Source organism: Squalius cephalus (assembly GCF_949319135.1).
Source record: "Squalius cephalus genome assembly, chromosome: 23".
Taxonomy (NCBI): Eukaryota; Metazoa; Chordata; class Actinopteri; order Cypriniformes; family Leuciscidae; genus Squalius; species Squalius cephalus.
The window spans coordinates 14167904-14187730 of record NC_137144.1 but is presented as its reverse complement, the minus strand read 5'-3'; the positions used below and the strand labels follow the sequence as shown (position 1 = coordinate 14187730).

Genomic DNA, 19827 nt, shown 5'->3' with positions numbered 1-19827 from the left:
TATGAATGATTTATTAGAACACGCTGTGAATTTTGGACTCTGGAATACTAAATAAATAATTTAGTCTACTGTCTTTATTGCTTGTGCTTGCTCTATTATGTTTGCACTATTATCGCCATCTGCTGGACACAATAAGCAAGCTGCATCTGTATGAGATGCACTAATATAGCCGACAAATAATTTAAGCATTATTTTTTCCCCCAACATCCCATTTTTTACTTAAAAAATAAAAATGAAAAGTATATTTTAGTACATAAATATATTTTAGATGCTGAATTTTGTATTTTATTACATAACCATCACGAAACAGGAACTCTATTGCTGTGCTTATGCAGTATTTCCTGTCAAACTATCATGTAGGCCTACACTGAAAAAAATGATTGTGATTATCTATCACAACGTAAAATTCAACATTAGAATAAGAAATGTGTTGTTTCAACTTAAAAAAGTATGTGTTCGTGCTTGACTTAAAATATTAAGTTTAGTTAACTTTAGTTGTTTAGTTATCTCAACAAATTTTAAGTTGGTGTAACTAATTGCAAAAAAATAAATAATAATAATTACAGTGAGGAAGGCCTTTGTAATTGATATCGTTCATGGAGAGCGCAACTATTGGGACTGGCTGGCTGTAAAGATGTACTGTATATAAAAACTACACAAAAAAATTGTATGCAATAGAAATTTATTGGGAAATCATGCATAAGTAAAAAAAAACAGTATTAGAGGATTATAATGATGTAAGTTTCAGTAACATTTCAAAGAATTCAATAATTTTGTATCAAAGGTCTGCTCAACACATTGCATTGAGAAACAGCAACAAAGACGGTTTGAAACCATAGCTTACTCACTGAAGACATATAGCTCATGAAACATATTTGATGGCTTAATAACATGGGTAATATGAAAGATTTTATGGAACAATTAATGTTCCAACAAGTCTTACACCAAAATTTCTATATATAAAAAAGAATAATTATGTAAATGAGGGATTAGACTGTCTTAAAATGTATCTCACAAAGAATACATTTTCTTTCTAATGGCACTGTGGATGACAAAACCTACGTCCTACATGTGAAAAAAAACCATGGTCAATCAGAGAGACCAGCTCTCAAAAACCAAAGACTTTGTCATGACAGCAGGTGTTAAAATGTATAATATGTGTATTATCATGATGCAATGGCGTAGAAGAGATTAATTGACTGCACTTAGTAGAAGTGCATGCACTGATATTTAAAAGGAAGTAGCTTTTCCAAGCATACATGTGTAACAAATGACTTCAAAGCCAAATTGTGCATGAAAAGTGCTATTCATTTAGATATACATTCCCTCATTATACAGGCCCTCATGGATTCTTATTCCATTTTCGATTTTAAGTGAATTTCAGTAACGACACAAAATGAACACATTTTCACATGTTCACATTTTCCATATTATTATCTCCATTTTAAGCAGCTTTTTGTGGATTTTAGACTAAAATTATAAGTATAACAACATACATTTTTTGTTAGAATATTTCAAATGGAAGAGAAGACCACAGAAACATGCGTGGAACAAATGCATCTAAACAATAAATGTACCAGCAAATGTGGATTGTGCTTCTAAAACTGAGCAGATACTTGTAAGAAACATGAGCTGATACTTGTGAGAAACATGTTAAAATGTCATTCTGTGATATGGCAGGGTTTGGCAATCATGTCGTGAGCAGACAGGACGATCTATCTTGTGAAATGTTGTGTTTGCAACATATGTGTGCTTTTCCACGCCTTGACTGGACACTGAATTAAGTGGAAGTTATTAAAATGACTGTAAATGAACAGTACCGAATGCTTAGAAAAAGGGCAAGTCTTGTAAACCTGAATTTGATTTATATCAAATTATCATGCAATATAATATGTGTTGATATTATAACCAATAGCATGTAAACAAATGAAACTGTTTAATAAGTGCGAGTCGTGCGACTGAAAGGAAAAGTGTTGGTGTCTGTTAATATGTCCAGCATAAAGCAAGTGTATTAGAATTGTGTCCAATCCGCACCCGCACAATAATTCCTATCTAAATGCAAGTACTTTAGTTACTTTAATACTGATTTTGGTCCATATGTACAAATGGATGAAATATTGGTCAAGCAATTAAAAGACGATGAAAAAAAGTCATCCATTTTTGATTAATCAAAAGGAATACTGTTCTTTGGTCTCTCGAAGTCACAGTTTGTTGAATGAAATGCATTGAAAGATAGAAGACACATTGTGATTGGCTAATGCTTAGCAGGTTTTGTTCCCTCGTTGGCTGTGGTTCAGCTGTCCTCGTCGTCGTCACTGATGAGTGAGCGGCCGTCCAGGGTGGTGTCTCTCTCCCGCAGGAAGGTCTGGCGGATGGCTTCCAGCTCGGTCAGCTCCAGACGGACCTTCTCCAGGTGGAATGTGCGGCGGTTCTGGATCTGCCTCAGTGGGAATGGGTTCATGTCCACAAAGGCCATGCTCATCAACTTCCTGCGAGAAACACAAATAATCATGGTACTGAACAAGTGTGTGTATACTGTACATACAAACTTACCGGCCACTTTATTAGGTACACCTGTTCAACTGCACGTTAACGCAAATATCTAATCAGCCAATCATATGGCAGGAAATCAATGCATTTAGGCATGGTCAAAACGATCTCATGAAGTTCAAATGGAGCATGGGGAAGAAATGCGAAACTGCTGAAAAAATATTTCAGAAACTGCTGATCTACTTTTCACACACAACCATCTCTAGGGTTTACAGAGATTGGTCTGAAAAGAGAAAATATCCAGTGAGCGGCAGTTCTGTGGGTGAAAATTCCTTGTTGATGCCAGAGGTCAGAGGGGAATGGTCAGACTGGTTCCAGCTGATAGAAAGGGAGCTCAAATAACCATTGGTTATAACCGAGGTCTGCAGAAGAGCATCTCTGAACTCACAACACGTCGAACCTTGAAGCAGAAGAGCTACAGCAGCAGAACACACACGGGTGACACTCCTGTCAGATGAGGACAGGAAACCGAGGCTACAATCCGCACGAGCTCACCAAAATTGGAAAGTAGAAGTTTGGAAAAACGTGTCTGGTCTGATGAGTCTCGATTTCTGCTGGTACATTCAGATGGTAGAGTCAGAATTTGGCATGAACAACATGAAAGCATGGATCCATCCTAACTTGTATCAACGGTTCAGGCTGCTGGTGGTGTAATGGTGTGTTGAATATTTTCTTGGCACACTTTGTGTGCTTTAGTACCAATTGAGCATCGTTTAAACACCAGAGCCTACCTGAGTATTGTTGCTGACCATGTCCATCTCTTTATAATCACAGTGTATCATCTTCTGATGGATACTTCCAGCAGGATAACACACCATGTCTCAAAGCTCAAATCATCTCAAACTGGTTTCTTGAACATGACAATGAGTTCATTATACTGAAACTGACTCCACAGTCACCAGATCTCAATCCAATAGAGCAGATTTGGGATGTGGAGGAACGGGAGATTCGGATCATGGATGTGCAGCCGACAAATCTGCAGCAACTGCGTGATGATTTCATGTCAATATGGACCAAAACCTCTGAGGAATGTTTACAGAACCATGTTTACGATATATACTAGTAGTAATTGCTAATAAATACAAGCAATAAATAAAAATAAGACAATAAAATTCCTGCGAAAACTAAATAAAACCACAAGATGTCAACATAAATAATCACAAAACTACAACTGTAATGTTTCCAAAACATTTCTAAACTATAAAAAACTATACAAAAATATTTATAATAATAATAAAACCACAAATTCAAATATTTATTTTCTTCTTATTAAAATTAATATAATTGTATAAACATATAGTAACTATTAAGTCACCATTTTGACAAATAATCAAAACTAATAAAAACAAAGTTGCGCAATGATTGTGTTTTCATGATTGCACGCACCTTGCATCCAAGATGGTACGTGTGAAGTACCGAAGGTACTTGAAAATGGTCATGGGATCTTGGAGCTTTAGAAATTCCTCTTCTTTGTACTTGAAGAGTGCAAGAGCAAATCGGAATATTATCTGTGAAGGTAAAAAGAAACATCAAAGTGTGTCAGCAATCATGGAGGACTACTGTCACCCTGAAACAATCAAACTCATTATGGAAATTAAAAAGAAAGGTGAGTATTAGTATTATCATCTGAGGATTTACAATGCTCAGTTTAGGTTTGCTAGTAAATGTTTCACATCATTTGCTTTTGTGGTTATATAAACTGAGTAATGATTAACAGGCTTCAAGGGAAAAAGTAGGTATCACTGTATTCTATGTTTAAGGAATATGTGGCATTAATCCACCATACCTTTGGTCCCTCATAGAGAAAAGCGTCCCAGATCTTGAAGAGGATGTCACTGACCACACTGTCCACAAACACAACCAGGAACCAGTTGAAGGTGATGAGAGAGAAGTCTACCTTATAGTGCTCGAAATGAGCATGAAGCCTGGGTAACTTCTCGTACATCAGGTCCTTAAACACACGCTGATCTACCTACATCAAAAATAAGACAATCAAAACGGTTAACAAACCAAAACCATTTTGTAACAGGACAAAAATAAAGATTTTTAAGAAAAAGAATACAAAAAGTCACTTTAAAAATTATATTTTGGACCCTGCTGCAGTCACATGTCAGCAATGACAAGCCATTACTAGAAGTGTGCCAATAAAATGGTTTCAACTGAAAAGCAATTGGCAAGTCACTCCATATATGATCATGTGGTTAGTAACCAAAAACTTAGGTAAAACAAGAGAGCATTCATGTTGTATAAGGTCAAAATGTGGTAAAGTTTGCTCAGCAAGTATGTTAATGTCTTGAAGATGGAAAGGAACCTAAAAACCTAAAAAGTCACTGTGACAGATGACAGAATATAAAAGAGACGTGCTGTTAGCCTGCTGCTCATGAGTCATATGATATCCAGCAAACCAAGACATGCTTAAAGCCCAGAGTTTTGGGGGAATTTTCTCATCTGAGTGAATGAATAATCTTGAAACGGTACCTGTGAGCCTAGCAGTGTCTTAGTGTAATAGTCACGTGGCATGAAAACCTCCACAATGGCCACGAGACACCAGAAAGCATCTTCTTGGTCCAAATACAGAAGAGCAATAGCTGCCAGCCTGAAAAAAATAATAATCAGAAATCATTTAAAGGCCAATTTAAGTGCCTTGAAACGCACAGCATTATTCAATGTGTTGATGTTACACAAATGAAGATCTTTTTGATGAAATCTGAGAGCTTTCTGTCCCTCCATAGACATCTACACAACTACCACTTTGACGCTTCGAAAATTTCATAAAGAGATCGTAAAACTAATCCATATAAATTGAGAGGTTTAGTCCAAATTTTCTGAAGAGACATGATCGCTTTATATGATGAACAGATTGAATTTAGGCTTTTATTCACATATAAAAACTGATCAGTGAATATAAACAGGAGCTCAACCGAATCTGCTTGACGTACTAGGACAAACCTCTTCCAGAAGCTCAAACGTGCTGCATAACGCGAGAATGAACCTCATTGGTTCTTGCTGAAGCTCAAACGTGCTGCGTAACGCGAGAATGAACTTCATTGGTTCTTGCTGAAGCTCAAACGTGCTGCGTAACATGAGAATGAACCTCATTGGTTCTTGCTGAAGCTCAAACGTGCTGCGTAACACGAGAATTAACCTCATTGGTTCTTGCTGAAGCTCAAACGAGCTGCGTAACACGAGAATTAACCTCATTGGTTCTTGCTGAAGCTCAAACGTGCTGCGTAACACGAGAATTAACCTCATTGGTTCTTGCTGAAGCTCAAACGTGCTGCGTAACGCGAGAATGAACCTCATTGGTTCTTGCTGAAGCTCAAACGTGCTGCGTAACGCGAGAATGAACCTCATTGGTTCTTGCTGAAGCTCAAACGTGCTGCGTAACGCGAGAATGAACCTCATTGGTTCTTGCTGAAGCTCAAACGTGCTGCGTAACACAAGAATGAACCTCATTGGTTCTTGCTGAAGCTCAAACGTGCTGCGTAACACAAGAATGAACCTCATTGGTTCTTGCTGAAGCTCAAACGAGCTGCGTAACACGAGAATTAACCTCATTGGTTCTTGCAGAAGCTCAAACGTGCTGCGTAACACAAGAATGAACCTCATTGGTTCTTGCTGAAGCTCAAACGTGCTGCGTAACGCGAGAATTAACCTCATTGGTTCTTGCAGAAGCTCAAACGTGCTGCGTAACACAAGAATGAACCTCATTGGTTCTTGCTGAAGCTCAAACGTGCTGCGTAACACAAGAATGAACCTCATTGGTTCTTGCTGAAGCTCAAACGTGCTGCGTAACGCGAGAATGAACCTCATTGGTTCTTGCTGAAGCTCAAACGTGCTGCGTAACACAAGAATGAACCTCATTGGTTCTTGCTGAAGCTCAAACGTGCTGCGTAACACAAGAATGAACCTCATTGGTTCTTGCTGAAGCTCAAACGTGCTGCGTAACGCGAGAATTAACCTCATTGGTTCTTGCTGAAGCTCAAACGTGCTGCGTAACGCGAGAATGAACCTCATTGGTTCTTGCTGAAGCTCAAACGTGCTGCGTAACACAAGAATGAACCTCATTGGTTCTTGCTGAAGCTCAAACGTGCTGCGTAACACAAGAATGAACCTCATTGGTTCTTGCTGAAGCTCAAACGAGCTGCGTAACACGAGAATTAACCTCATTGGTTCTTGCTGAAGCTCAAACGTGCTGCGTAACACGAGAATGAACCTCATTGGTTCTTGCTGAAGCTCAAACGAGCTGCGTAACACGAGAATTAACCTCATTGGTTCTTGCTGAAGCTCAAACGTGCTGCGTAACACAAGAATGAACCTCATTGGTTCTTGCAGAAGCTCAAACGTGCTGCGTAACACAAGAATGAACCTCATTGGTTCTTGCTGAAGCTCAAACGAGCTGCGTAACACGAGAATTAACCTCATTGGTTCTTGCTGAAACTCAAACGTGCTGCGTATCGCGAGAATGAACCTCATTGGTTCTTGCTGAAGCTCAAACGTGCTGCGTAACGCGAGAATGAACCTCATTGGTTCTTGCTGAAGCTCAAACGTGCTGCGTAACGCGAGAATGAACCTCATTGGTTCTTGCTGAAGCTCAAACGTGCTGCGTAACGCGAGAATGAACCTCATTGGTTCTTGCTGAAGCTCAAACGTGCTGCGTAACACAAGAATGAACCTCATTGGTTCTTGCTGAAGCTCAAACGTGCTGCGTAACACAAGAATGAACCTCATTGGTTCTTGCAGAAGCTCAAACGTGCTGCGTAACGCGAGAATGAACCTCATTGGTTCTTGCTGAAGCTCAAACGTGCTGCGTAACGCGAGAATGAACCTCATTGGTTCTTGCTGAAGCTCAAACGTGCTGCGTAACGCGAGAATGAACCTCATTGGTTCTTGCTGAAGCTCAAACGTGCTGCGTAACACAAGAATGAACCTCATTGGTTCTTGCTGAAGCTCAAACGTGCTGCGTAACACAAGAATGAACCTCATTGGTTCTTGCAGAAGCTCAAACGTGCTGCGTAACACGAGAATGAACCTCATTGGTTCTTGCTGAAGCTCAAACGTGCTGCGTAACACGAGAATGAACCTCATTGGTTCTTGCTGAAGCTCAAACGTGCTGCGTAACACAAGAATGAACCTCATTGGTTCTTGCAGAAGCTCAAACGTGCTGCGTAACACAAGAATGAACCTCATTGGTTCTTGCTGAAGCTCAAACGTGCTGCGTAACACGAGAATGAACCTCATTGGTTCTTGCTGAAGCTCAAACGAGCTGCGTAACACGAGAATTAACCTCATTGGTTCTTGCTGAAGCTCAAACGTGCTGCGTAACACGAGAATGAACCTCATTGGTTCTTGCTGAAACTCAAACGTGCTGCGTATCGCGAGAATGAACCTCATTGGTTCTTGCTGAAGCTCAAACGTGCTGCGTAACGCGAGAATGAACCTCATTGGTTCTTGCTGAAGCTCAAACGTGCTGCGTAACGCGAGAATGAACCTCATTGGTTCTTGCTGAAGCTCAAACGTGCTGCGTAACGCGAGAATGAACCTCATTGGTTCTTGCTGAAGCTCAAACGTGCTGCGTAACGCGAGAATGAACCTCATTGGTTCTTGCTGAAGCTCAAACGTGCTGCGTAACACAAGAATGAACCTCATTGGTTCTTGCAGAAGCTCAAACGTGCTGCGTAACACAAGAATGAACCTCAGTGGTTCTTGCAGAAGCTCAAACGTGCTGCGTAACACAAGAATGAACCTCATTGGTTCTTACTGAAGCTCAAATGTGCTGCGTAACACAAGAATGAACCTCATTGGTTCTTGCTGAAGCTCAAACGTGCTGCGTAACGCGAGAATGAACCTCATTGGTTCTTGCTGAAGCTCAAACGTGCTGCGTAACGCGAGAATGAACCTCATTGGTTCTTGCTGAAGCTCAAACGTGCTGCGTAACGCGAGAATGAACCTCATTGGTTCTTGCTGAAGCTCAAACGTGCTGCGTAACGCGAGAATGAACCTCATTGGTTCTTGCTGAAGCTCAAACGTGCTGCGTAACACAAGAATGAACCTCAGTGGTTCTTGCAGAAGCTCAAACGTGCTGCGTAACACAAGAATGAACCTCAGTGGTTCTTGCAGAAGCTCAAACGTGCTGCGTAACACAAGAATGAACCTCATTGGTTCTTACTGAAGCTCAAATGTGCTGCGTAACACAAGAATGAACCTCATTGGTTCTTGCTGAAGCTCAAATGTGCTGCGTAACACAAGAATTAACCTCAGTGGTTCTTGCAGAAGCTCAAATGTGCTGCGTAACACAAGAATGAACCTCATTGGTTCTTGCTGAAGCTCAAACGTGCTGCGTAACACAAGAATGAACCTCAGTGGTTCTTGCAGAAGCTCAAACGTGCTGCGTAACACAAGAATGAACCTCATTGGTTCTTGCTGAAGCTCAAACGTGCTGCTTAACGCGAGAATGAACCTCATTGGTTCTTGCTGAAGCCCAAACGTGCTGCTTAACGCGAGAATGAACCTCATTGGTTCTTGCTGAAGCCCAAACGTGCTGCTTAACGCGAGAATGAACCTCATTGGTTCTTGCTGAAGCTCAAATGTGCTGCTTAACGCGAGAATTAACCTCATTGGTTCTTGCTGAAGCTCAAACATGCAGCTTAACGCGAGAATGAACCTCATTGGTTCTTGCAGAAGCTCAAACGTGCTGCGTAACATGGATTTTAATTATGAACTTTTTGAAGCGTAAAAGTGGTAGTTGTGTAGCTGTCAATGGAAAGCTCTCAAATTTCATCAAAAAGATTTTAATTTGTGTTCTGAAGATGAATGAAAGTCTTACGGGTTTGGAATGACATGAGGGTGAGTAATTTATGACAGAATTTTTTTTTTGGGGTGAACTATCCCTTTAAGGCCAACATACTGTATTCATACCAAAAGTCAAAAAACGTAAAATTTGATTTCAAGGGGTTTGATTTCGCTTTACACATACAAACACCCCACCAATGAAGTCAAGAGCTGATGGAATCATTTGGATCTGCTACCTGTTGAGGCCTTGGCAGTAGCCGATATCGGGATTCCTCCAAGAAAAAGCCAGTAACACGTTCCTGAGTTTCTGGATGCCATCTGAGTCAGGAGAGGCATAGTGCTTGTTGTTTGGGAGCGTCCGCAGAAGATCGAGCTCTATTTGCTTGCAGGCCGGGTTGGGTTTATCGTTCGCCGTGCACAGAAGGTTTTGGTAATAGTCTTTCGGCTGGCTGTCACGAATCTTCTTCACATGGAAGCTCACGCACCAGATCCACACCTTGGAACGGTGGATATGGGGTACCCCGCTTCGCATCAGCGCCTTCAGCTCTGGAGATCGAACCATCTCTCTGTTCATGGTGATGGCCAGGTAGTTGTCCCACTTCACTCTGACTGATGTCTCCTGGTCTGTCAGGGAGAGAGACTTCAGGTCCAGCGCTCTCTTTTTTGCTTCAATTTTTTCCTCCTCATCTTCCTCCTCCGGGACAGTTTTGAAGCCAAAAATGTCATATTCACTATATGAGAAAGGTAAAATTATCACTGGTTATATGTACAATTTGTAACACATGAGGCAACAATTTTAAAAGTAAATAAGCCCAATTTCAAAAGTAAGCTAGTAGACATTAGCAAAACAACAAATCTAGAAGTTGGTGAGTTGTCAAAAGAACTTATTGAAACCAACAACTACTTGAAATGAAGCATTTGTATTAGGATAAGAAGAGCACTTAAGAAGAGCATGACATGTTTAGTGGAAGCAAGAAAACATCCTGTTCCTGTAGACATGTAGCATTTGAAAAACACTAACATGACCAAACATGTTTGAAGATGGGATCTTTAGAACTGTGGCAGCACAAAAATGAAAGTAAACAAAAGAAAACTGAAATCTACCATGTTTGTTTCAGTAACCAAAAGTTTAAAGGATCCATATTTTATACATTTGCATCATCATTTCCCCATACGACCCCTTGTAATGTTAGTCAAGGTTTCTTACTTGATCATCTCTATACCTTCTCTTACAATTAAACTGAAATGTTTTTACTACTGTACCTTTAAGACTGCAATATGTAAATGACCTCTGCTATGACTGGACTCTTGGTATATGAAATGAATAACAATAGACCTTATTCACAGCAGTGCCATCTTTGATTTTTTACGGGAATGACATACATCTCTTCAGTGGGTTGTGCTGTTATTTAATGTTTTTGGATTGTTCTGCTGACAAAAAACTGCTAAATATCTTTACAAGGAATTTATAAGTGATCTAGGAGTACAGCTTTTTACAGCAGATGCAATTGAAAACACGGTAAGTGCCTCCATACCTGTCATGGCGCTGCTCTAAATAAGGTCTATTCTTTGCCAACTTACTGAATATACTGAATTTATGTTGACATAAACAAGGACGGCCAACCTTTTCATGTTTGTGACTTCATTATCATGGGAGGTGGGCATGATACCTGACAGCGTTGGGTTTGAGGATAGGGTGCTCCTGCTGGTCTGCACTCTCCACCTGTAGCGCATCTTCTAGTAAGCGGGTGATGACCTCTCCACTATGGGTCTGCTCTGAGGAGGAGCACACCGGAGTCTTCACTTCCTGTAGTAGAACCAGGTACTTGCTCTCCACCTGACACATCTTGGCCTCCAAACTGTTGTACTGTAGAACACACCACAAAGGAGGAAAGAAAGCGCAAAGAACAAAAAATGATTCCTCAGCAAACAAAATCATGAGACATCACAGACCTTGCAAAGGATAGTGGAATGCTAGGGGAAAGGAAAAGGAAATGCTAACATGGCACATAAGAAAGAATCTGTAAACAAAACATCCAGGATGGTTGTGTGCATTGAGTAGCTGAAGTCACAGACCTTTGCCTCTAGCACTTTCTCTCTGGATTCAGCATTTCTTCGTAGGACTGTCAACTCGAGAATTTCTTTGTTCAAGAATTTATTTTGGGATTTGTAGCCCTGAAGACTGTCCTGGAAAAGTGTGAAAAACCAACAAGTTGTATGTAAGACACTAAAGATATTTAGAACTTTTACAGGCATGTACTGTTACTGTGCTTGGACAAGCAACTGAAAGTATTAAATGACTAAATCTGAACATTATTTTACATTTCTGTAATAAATTCACTTAACAGTTGTTACCCAACACCCAACAATTCCAACCATGTTAATATACTTATTAGTTAACCATGACACAAAAAACCACAACTATCATGAAACTAACCTAGAATATACAGACAACTAATACCAAAAAGGATCTGAGACTTGAATTTGTCTTATGACAAAACTCTCAAGACTTGACTTGAACTCTACATCAAGTACTTCTGTTCATGCCTTAATATTGCATGCAACTGTTGCCAATGTCAGATCTATTTCTCCCTAAGATATTAATAATCTCACAAACACATTCAGATCTACTGATTGGGAAGTACATGTAACAGTGTTCTTGTAATACCTTCAGGCTGTCTAACTCTTGTTGTTCCCTAGTTGCACTAGGTGAGTTGCATTCAGCTGACTGGGTTCCTCCTTCGTCACTCTGCTGGGAAAGTTTCATGATGACTTCGTCCTTGGCCTGAATGGTCTCCATGAGCATGCCCAGCTGTTCATTTATCTCCCCGATTTTGATCTTCAAACCTTTCAACTCCTGTTGAAGACTCTCCTTCTCCACGGCTAGCCTCTCCATATGACCACAGAGATCTTTGATCTGGGTGTCCCGTTCTGTCAGGGCTTTGTTCACCTCAGTCTCATCTTCGTTATTATTGTGAGGCTCCATGTTCCCAGGAGGCACTGTGGAACGCCAATCGCATTGGGAGCTACGTAGTGTTTGTTGTAGAAGACGAACCAACTCCTGGTAGAAGGGAATACGCTTGTGAATATGCTTCTAATATAGTTCAGCAGAGCACAGTGACCCATCACTTACTTACACAACTCAGACACACACTAACTGACCTGATCAAGCAAAATGGGGATCCTTTATAATCACTGATCACTCTTTAAAGTCCTGAGGTCAAAGTTTACTGTAATCCATTAGAACAGGGGTAGTCTACCCTGCTACTGGAAGGCAACCATCCTACCGTATTGCTCCAACTCTAAATCAAACACAGGTGTGTTAAGGCAGAATTGGATCTAAAGTCTGCAGGAAGGTAGCCCTCCAAGAGTGGGGTTGGCTACCCTTGCATTTGAACCAGTTACGAAAATGTAGACCTCCATTTGAGTCATTGAGCTCTTGTCTTCAGATTGACTAAATTACTCATTCATGGTTTCTTTCTTTTGTCTGGGACACAAAAAAAAGAACACTTGCTTTACTAGGACTCTTAACTTGGGTCAAAATAAGTTAGGGGCTTGTCCGATACAAGTTGAAAGACATATATGTTACATCCTGACCCTAGAACGGTCTGGTATTGTATTAGGTATTACTAATTAGATCAACATTTTGGAGAAAGGCAACGATAACCTTCAGCGTTCAATGGTCTTTTATCTTCATGGACCAGTGCATTATCACCAAAATACTGATACTACACCAAAAAAGAAACATGAAGATCAAAGTTAACCATTATTCTGTACAAACATTCAATTTGCTCGGTAAAAAAATGTTTCAAGAGTCTGCACATGGTGAAATGACGGAACCTTAAATATGACATCGAATTGAAATACAGGTACATTGGTTCATTTCAAAATTAGTCGTCGAGTCTTCAGGAAGAAATACCCAGTGATCGGTTGGTTGGCTGGAACAAGTTTTGGTTTGATAAATACTTTTCTCAGCATGCTTTTTTAGTTGTTAATAAATCATAACACCATTTCAAGTCATTAGCAGTCTCATTAAGGTAGGGACACACCAAACCGACGCCAAAGAACTAGCGCTGATGAAAGCCGACTGTGTTGTCGCCTGCGTCGGGAGGGATCTGTGCTTGAACACAACGAAAGGACTACAGCCGACTGAGAGCGAGGACGCTCGTTCTACGCCTGCGTGTAAAGGAGATAACTGTCTATTTCAGCAGATATTTTCAAAAAGGGAAAGCGAAACTAAGACTGCAGGTTTACAAACCATAAACAAAGCAGCGCTTGCTAACCGTTTTGAATACCAGTCATGCTAATCATGTTCTTTATTTCACTCCGCTCATGTTATAATCAAAATATTCATGCATTGGAATGCTCAGGTAAGATGACGTAAAATTCGAACAGCCTTTCTGTCAGTGCCGTCATGACTTCTGTGCTCGCTTTCATCACTTTTGCTCTTTTTCTTGTGCACTGACTCGTTTGCTAAACTGAACAGCCAATCAGAGTTCTCTCTCATCGACGGCCTGACGGCCCAAAAAACCAACAGCGCCCAACTAGAGCCAACGGTGCGGAACACACCGAAAAAACTAAGTCGGCCGACGCTCAAAAACGGCCTGGTGTGTCCCTGGCTTTACACCTAATTCACTTAATAACTGAAAACATTTTTATTTTGAGTATGCAAATCCTAAAAAGGTTAACAAAATGTTATCAGTAATGTTGTAATAATGAATAACCACATATTGTTGTTTATATATGTTACACAGAATCCTTATTTAGAGTTGTTAATGTGTTAACCGCACATCTATTGGCCAAAGAGGAACTCTAAAGGGAAAAACATAACAACAGTACCCATTTTGTGGTTCTCACGGCCCTTGTTTTAGATCCGCTAACACCTTTATAGAAAAGCACACAGAAATTTATGACTGGAGTAGCAAGCATTTACTGCACCAAAGTTTTCTGGTGGGTATTAGAAAATTCTTTGAATTACAAATGTAGAAGAAAATGTAGAATCATCAGATACTGTGTCAACATTAACTTCCACAAGGGAAATCCCCATGTCTAAGCATTACAAGGAATGAGGAAACTACAACATGGAAAAAAAAGAGAAAAACAGAAATAAAAAATAATAAATGATTGAAGACACATTTTACAGGTTGCCATTTCACAAGCAAATACTATATTATTACACTTTGGAAAATTTAGAATGGGATTGCAAACTAACATTTGATACTAACGCTGCCCGCCGAGGACACAATATAAATAAAATATGGTTTATATATTTTTTTTTGTGAGTGTTCTGATTGCTTTAAAAAACTACCACTAATAGATTTATTCATATTGTACCTTCTGACTGGCGAGTTCCTCCCTGAGGTTGTTCTCTTGCTCCTGCAACCGGTTGATCTCTTCCTGCTGGTTCTGAATGCAGAGCTGCAGTTCGGAGGTCTTGGTCCCATTACACTCAACCGGCGAGCTCTCGGCGCTGCGGTTAACTTTGCCAGAGCCCACGTGAAAGGGCCGTTTCATCCTCGAGGGGTTGCGGAAATCAAACGTGAACGCTGAGCCAATGGAGTCTGTGGACAGTCAAGAGTGAGTTTTAAAGGCCTTTCAATTGAATAATTTGTGTTTTATTAAGTTAAATCTCTGAATTATGATCTTACATCGGTGAAAGTGAGATGGGCTCTCCCGGCGTTGGCTGTCTACTGGAGATTTGTGATCCGGTGCGTCCTTGGTTGGAGGATCCACCATTTCCCAGTCCTCATGGCTGGCTGTGTAAAACACACTGCGTCTGTTCTCTCCTCCTCGGCCGGGCCGCAGGTGAGACATGCTATTTCTGATAGACCGTACACGGAATGAAAAAACACATTGTTTTCACACAATGTAGTAAGGAGAAGCAAAATTCATGCCATCTGTAAAAGTAATAACTCAATCACAGTATATTATAACATGCTACCGCTGTCGTCAAATGTTCATTTGAGTTACATAGCAAAGGTTAATTCCAAACCTTGAGATAATAAAGAAATAGATGACTGGGATCATCGTTTTTTAAACCAATCTCACATGACTTCTTTTATTTGCATAAGGGGTCAAAGTATTCTATTCCCAGCCTCTTAAAATATAACACAGAGCTGCTGAAGCATTTCCAACTGGTTTAGTTTGTTTATCAGTGCTGAAATCCAGATTCAGTCCTTTGGCCGGCTTCAGTATTACGTCATCTAAACAGATCCAAAGTCTTTTGGAAAGTTTGAGGAAGAGATCACACGTGGCAACAGTCGTCAAAGTAGTTAAATATGAACAATTCTAAATCAAGATGCAGATGTACATATAACTTAATTTATCATTATAAATGCATAAATAAAGACCATTAAAAGCGGAAAATTCTTCAAATTAACCATACTGACTAAGTGGGATGTGTAATACAATGTGTTAGTAACCAGACTGATAGCAAATAATTCTATGAATTATACTATATAATTATTAAGAAAATATTCAATAATTTGAAGCAAATTGAAGGCTATTAAAAAACAAATATAAATGTACGACTATATGCTATACTGTGTGCAAAACAGGATTATGTTGTTTTGATCCAAATTGCATTTTCACATTATCAAATCCAAACTGTTTTTCCAGAGTTTTTAAGGAATGGGACAGATTTAATCACTTAATTCCCGATCATAATAAAGCAAAAATTAAAAAAAAAACATGAAAATTTGATTTTATATTATACACATAATTACAGTAGTTGTTGTTCTTATCATTTTTATTGATATATTTTTGATATATTTTTTGTAGTACTTGTTCTACATGCAATTTGATGTCCAATAACAACAAACGTTCATTCTAGTGCGAGTCTCGCAGACCTACCTGAGCCCGGAGCCCCAGTGTCGGAGGGAGTTGAGAGCTGCGGTAGGTTGTGCCACAGGGTTACGTGACGACTGGAGCCCGACCAGCCCGTCATTGTCCATCTCCAAAGCAAAGTCATTCCGAACACTTTCCATGCTCTCGTTGGGCTTCTCGTTGAGCATTGCTTCTAAAACAACACAGTCACGGTTTGAGTCATCGGTGTTCATTTGTGTGTATCAACCGTCACAGTCTGGCACTTTTCTTAGTGTCATTCCTCGACCCCAAGATGTGTCCTTATTGCCACACATCAGTCAATTTGCACAACAGAGAAATAAGTAGTTTGAGTCTACAAAACGACATTATTGACCCTTATATCGTTAGAATAAACCATTTCTATTGTTTTTATCAATGCCAATAATGGTAACAGGGTTGACAATTTGTTGCACAAATATGCTGATAACAAAAATAACTTTAAGTTTAACTTTAAAATAAATGTAAGATTTTTCCTGTACATTCCATTGGATTTACATAATGCACTTTTAAAAAATAAATAAAAGGTTTATTTCCCTGGGTTATGCAAACCTGTTACCATTAAAGCTCCCTTCTCTACAGTTAAACTACAGTTGCATAAACATGTCAAAATTACATCATCATATTTCTAGGAAGTGAACGCTGCAAGCACAAAAATGTCTTCTAATAAAAATGTAGGATTGTGGACAAAAATATATAACACAGTGAATCACTATGTCTCGTATTTGTCCACAATCCTAAATTATCAACCATGTTACTGTGAGTTTGTACAGTAAATAATTTATTATTGTACAGCAGATATTTGTAGAAATATCAGAAATAAATTCTCTTTCTAATAAGTATCTTGTAGTGACATGCACAATGTTAGTAATGTCTAAATGAAGTCTAAAATTGTCAACCCTGTTACCATTGTCAGTTTTATTCCAGTATATATTTATGTATATAGTTATGTATTGCCAGAATATGCATTTAAGCAAATATTTATGTAATGTAAATAAATACTACAGAATAAATGACAGAACTTTGGCAAAATTGCTACTCTGTTAAAACAGACCCTACTAAGTCTGTCTTTTATATACTAAGATCTCCATGTATAAAAATACAGTCAGGAAGTATCAGAAACCGCTACATACTCCATGGTGCAATAATAATGTTGCTGACGATATATCTACATTTTAGCAAGTGTAAAGCACATTTACAGTTCTAAATATAGCTGTACTCCCATTGACTGCATAACAAAAGTTATGTGATTCCAAGACTATGAGCTCTACTATCATTAGCTGAAACATTCCTGAATGTTGTTTGCATGTGAAATCATGCTGCGTATGCAAAGTTGCAAACAAATTACATTACAAAGGTCAGTAACAACTATGCTGATCAATTGAATTTATTGACTAACGCAGAGAGAAATTCACAGGAGCATGTTTTCTGTTCATTAAAAATGAATTGCTAATGACTTGCAAACTGACACTAATAAGGAGGAAGCGCACTCGCTTTTTGTTTTGGTTCTGCCTTTTCGACTTCAAAAATAATGCTAACTGCTACAGACATTCTCGGAGCAGAAACCACAAAACTGTCTAAACCCTTTATAGCCCATCATTAAAAGGAAAGAGAAATAAATTTTTTTTTTTTTAAATCTTCAACCCTTTATTTCTTTATCATTTTCTCTTTATTTCTTTATTTATTTATTCATTCATTCATTCATTTATTTTAATTATAACAACAATTTTAGTTCTAAACCAAAAAAAGTTCTATTTACATTTAATTATTATTATATTAATTATTTGTAATATTTTCTATATTTTCACATTTAACATAGAAGTTTACATATATATATGTATGTATATATATATATATGTATATATATATATATACACATACACATGTGTGTGTGTGTGTGTGTGAGACTATATATGCGTATATATATATATATATATATATATATATATATATATATATATATATATATATAGATATATATATATAGATATATATATATATATAGATATATATATATATACACACACATATATAGTCTCACACACACACACACACACACACACACACGTGTATGTGTGTGTGTGTACAGTAAGTGTGTATATATCTATCTATATATATATATATATATATATATATATATATATATATATATATATATATATATATATATATATATAATATTTATATTATATATATATATATATATATATATATATATATATATATATATATATATATATATATATATATATATATATATATATATATATATATATATATTAGGGCTGTGAAAAGATTAATCGAGATTAATCGGATCCAAAATAAAAGTTTGTGTTTATATAATATATGTGTGTGTACTGTGTATAATTAAATTTGTATATATAAATACACACACATGCATGTATATATTTAAGAAAAACTGTGTTATTTATATATAAAAAAATTATACTTATATATAATATAAATTATATATAAATATATACAGTATATGTATGCAAATATTTCTTAAATATATACATGCATGTGTGTGTATTTATATATACAAAATAATTATACCAAGTACAAACACATATATTATGTAAACACAAACTTTTATTTTGGATGCGATTAATCGCGATCACAACCATTATCATATTCATTATATTTTTACCATCATAAAAAGTTTTTTTAACAGCCACCTTTAAATGTTTATAATTCAACAACAAATTGGATTAGAAAAATATCATTAAAACGTTATTATTATAACTTTATTATTGGTATACAAATCAGTTGTTTTTTACCTTTATTATTAGTAATGGAGCAACTAACAGGGTTATAGTTTACAGCACTACTTGAGAAAGATTTTTTTTTCCTTGAGAAAAACTGACATGTACTGCACCTGATATATATATATCCAAGTGAATAGTTTCGAAGTTTGTGAATTGAAATTGCGTCGAATCATGAAATGTGTGTCAATAACCATCCCTAGTATGTACTCACAGATACACAATAACTTTCCACCTCTATATTTACACACATGCTTTCTGGAAAATATGTAAAACGGTGTCACACGGACTGAGTCGTCATGTGCATTTACAGTATGAGCTTTGACTCACCTCACATGACCAGGAGCAAACAAACTACAGGTTGACATAGAAAATTCCACATAACTAGAGGACATGATCAAAAACTGATTTTTATCTTTTTTGTGTATTCATTGTGTATTCGTCACGGCCAGCTCACTTCTCCATATAATCTCACCTGCATCTTTGGCCACCAGGCCCGTATGTGGATGAAACGGGGTGGGGGAGCACCAGCTGTCTCTGTGACCAGACATGTTACAGAACTCCCATCGTTTCTGCTGTAACTGCTGCAGCCAGTAATGCATCACCTGCCTGTTGGGTGCCTGCAAAAAAAGCAGTAGGCTCTAATGAAACCAAGGCTCTATTTTTGCTTGTCGTTTTGTGGTATAACAGCAGTCTCTGGAGGAACAGGGTCAGGTGTGAATGTGACTGTCCCCTTTGAGAATAATCATGCTTGTTTCGTTCTCAGTTCCAGTTTGGTGATGAAGTTGCTCTTTAACTGTGAGAATCAAAACACATTTAAAAACAGAAAAAGCCTAATAAATGGTCAATTAGTGTCCAC

At 38.1% G+C, this 19827-nt stretch overlaps 1 protein-coding gene across 2 annotated transcripts; it reads right to left on the bottom strand.

Moving 5' to 3' along the window:
• Positions 1–861: 861 nt before the first annotated feature.
• tbc1d2b (TBC1 domain family, member 2B) lies at positions 862–19587 on the bottom strand. 2 transcript variants are annotated; one of them, XM_079859438.1, is made up of 12 exons: positions 19444–19587; positions 16195–16360; positions 14991–15163; positions 14677–14903; positions 12011–12403; positions 11419–11529; positions 11013–11209; positions 9579–10073; positions 5029–5146; positions 4337–4522; positions 3937–4058; positions 862–2489 (listed from the first exon to the last, which is right to left on the bottom strand). In XM_079859438.1, exons 1-12 carry the CDS (start codon positions 19568–19570, stop codon positions 2294–2296), a joined length of 2511 nt encoding a protein of 836 aa, XP_079715564.1. In that variant the 5' UTR covers positions 19571–19587; the 3' UTR covers positions 862–2293. The 2 variants fall into 2 exon arrangements, with proteins under 2 accessions (XP_079715564.1, XP_079715565.1); XM_079859439.1 differs by having other exon boundaries at positions 16195–16357.
• Between the last annotated feature and the right edge of the window lie 240 nt (positions 19588–19827).

Excerpts from the sequence above, each read along its gene's own strand:
- tbc1d2b (XM_079859438.1), bottom strand. The coding sequence starts at position 19,570 with ATGCATTACTGGCTGCAGCAGTTACAGCAGAAACGATGGGAGTTCTGT. Across the intron at positions 11,530-12,010 it reads AAGAGTTAGACAGCCTGAAG|GACAGTCTTCAGGGCTACAA; the intron begins GTATTACAAGAA and ends ACACTTTTCCAG. Across the intron at positions 10,074-11,012 it reads CTCAAACCCAACGCTGTCAG|TGAATATGACATTTTTGGCT; the intron begins GTATCATGCCCA and ends TTTCTCATATAG.